This window comes from Hydra vulgaris, chromosome 08 (assembly GCF_038396675.1).
Source record: "Hydra vulgaris chromosome 08, alternate assembly HydraT2T_AEP".
NCBI lineage: Eukaryota > Metazoa > Cnidaria > Hydrozoa > Anthoathecata > Hydridae > Hydra > Hydra vulgaris.
Window position 1 is genome coordinate 40,852,501 of NC_088927.1, and position 1,249 is coordinate 40,853,749.

The window sequence follows — 1,249 nt, forward strand, 5'->3', positions numbered from 1 at the left end:
TGCCTTGTCAATTTGAGATAAATTTGCAGCTTTTTTCTTGAGTTCATCCACTGAACTTTTAGAGAGTGAATGCCCACTGAGGTAGCCAAAATCAGAGGATACAGCAGACATCAGCCTCAAACCACCACTCTATTTGTGTAATAATGCTGTCAAACACATGGTTGCACTGAGATCCGAATTCTGTTTCTGCTGTGAGAAGGTGAGAGTCATCTTCAGCTTCATAAGTGCTATTTGCTTCACTTTGCGCTTCCTCTTAATTGGAAAGCCACCATCAATTCCGCTCTGGTTAGCTTTTTCTGTAGCATCTTTGATAATATTGTCCACCCCAACATCTCAAAAATTCTGAATGAAAGCCTTCAACCATTTCATTTTTTTTACGGCAATGTCAATTGAAATGGTTTTTGACTGAAGCAGAAATCCAACAAACACAAAAAACTGAAATCAATATGAATGAGAAGTTCTTTTGCACTGCTAACTGTGACAACATTTGCCATGGGATTGTGGATAATGGATTCCAAAACTTGAAGAACATCTTTGATTTGTCTGTTTCCCTTTAATGACTTGTCTATTTCCCTTTAATGAGATAGTCAACGTTTTCATCAGTTTTTCCTATCTTGACGTGAAGCATGAAAAAAAGTTAAAGATGGCTTGAACTTTTCCAAAAAACGTAATCATGAGTGGGGAAACCTCAGCAGCATGAACACCAACAAGATTTAAAGTGTGAGCTGCGCATGGAACAAATCTTGCTGACTCATTAAGAGAATGGATGTGAGCTTTGACGCCATTGTATTTTCCAGACATATTGGCTCCATTGTCATGCCTTGGCCCCGGCAATCGGAAATGCTTAGACCATCCTTCTCCAATTTTTCACTTATCTCTGTTTCAAGATCTTTTCCGGTTTTTTGGTGAGATTCAATGAAGTCCACAAAGCTTTCCTTAATTGTGCAGGTTTTATCACTAATGCGGGCATACCTGATGATCTGAGTCATCTGCTCTTTGTGGGAGGTATCTGGAGTGCAGTCAAACAGAACAGAGTAGTATTTAGCTTCTTTGATGTTTGAAAAAATTTCTTTCCTGACTTTCTGCCCAAAGAAACTCAATCAGCTCATTTTGAATTCAAGGAGAAAAGTAGAATGTTGTGGTTTTTTTTGCTATAACGGACGCAATGTGTTCAGCCACTAAAGGATAATAATGGCTAATCAACTCAATTAAGCTCAGAAAAATGCCACTGTTTTGTTGACCGATGTCT

At 38.5% G+C, this 1,249-nt stretch overlaps 1 protein-coding gene across 1 annotated transcript in view; it reads right to left on the reverse strand.

The window, feature by feature from the left end:
* Positions 1-801, reverse strand: part of LOC136083295 (uncharacterized) — a 1,179-nt gene extending 378 nt beyond the window's left edge. Inside the window, exons 1-2 of the mRNA XM_065802697.1 lie at positions 688-801; positions 1-129 (exon numbers count right to left, since the gene is read on the reverse strand). The exon at positions 1-129 is cut by the window's left edge and continues 378 nt beyond it. Of these exons, the coding sequence (XP_065658769.1) occupies positions 1-129; positions 688-801 (243 nt within the window). The remainder of the gene's footprint in view (positions 130-687) is intronic.
* Positions 802-1,249: the final 448 nt, after the last annotated feature.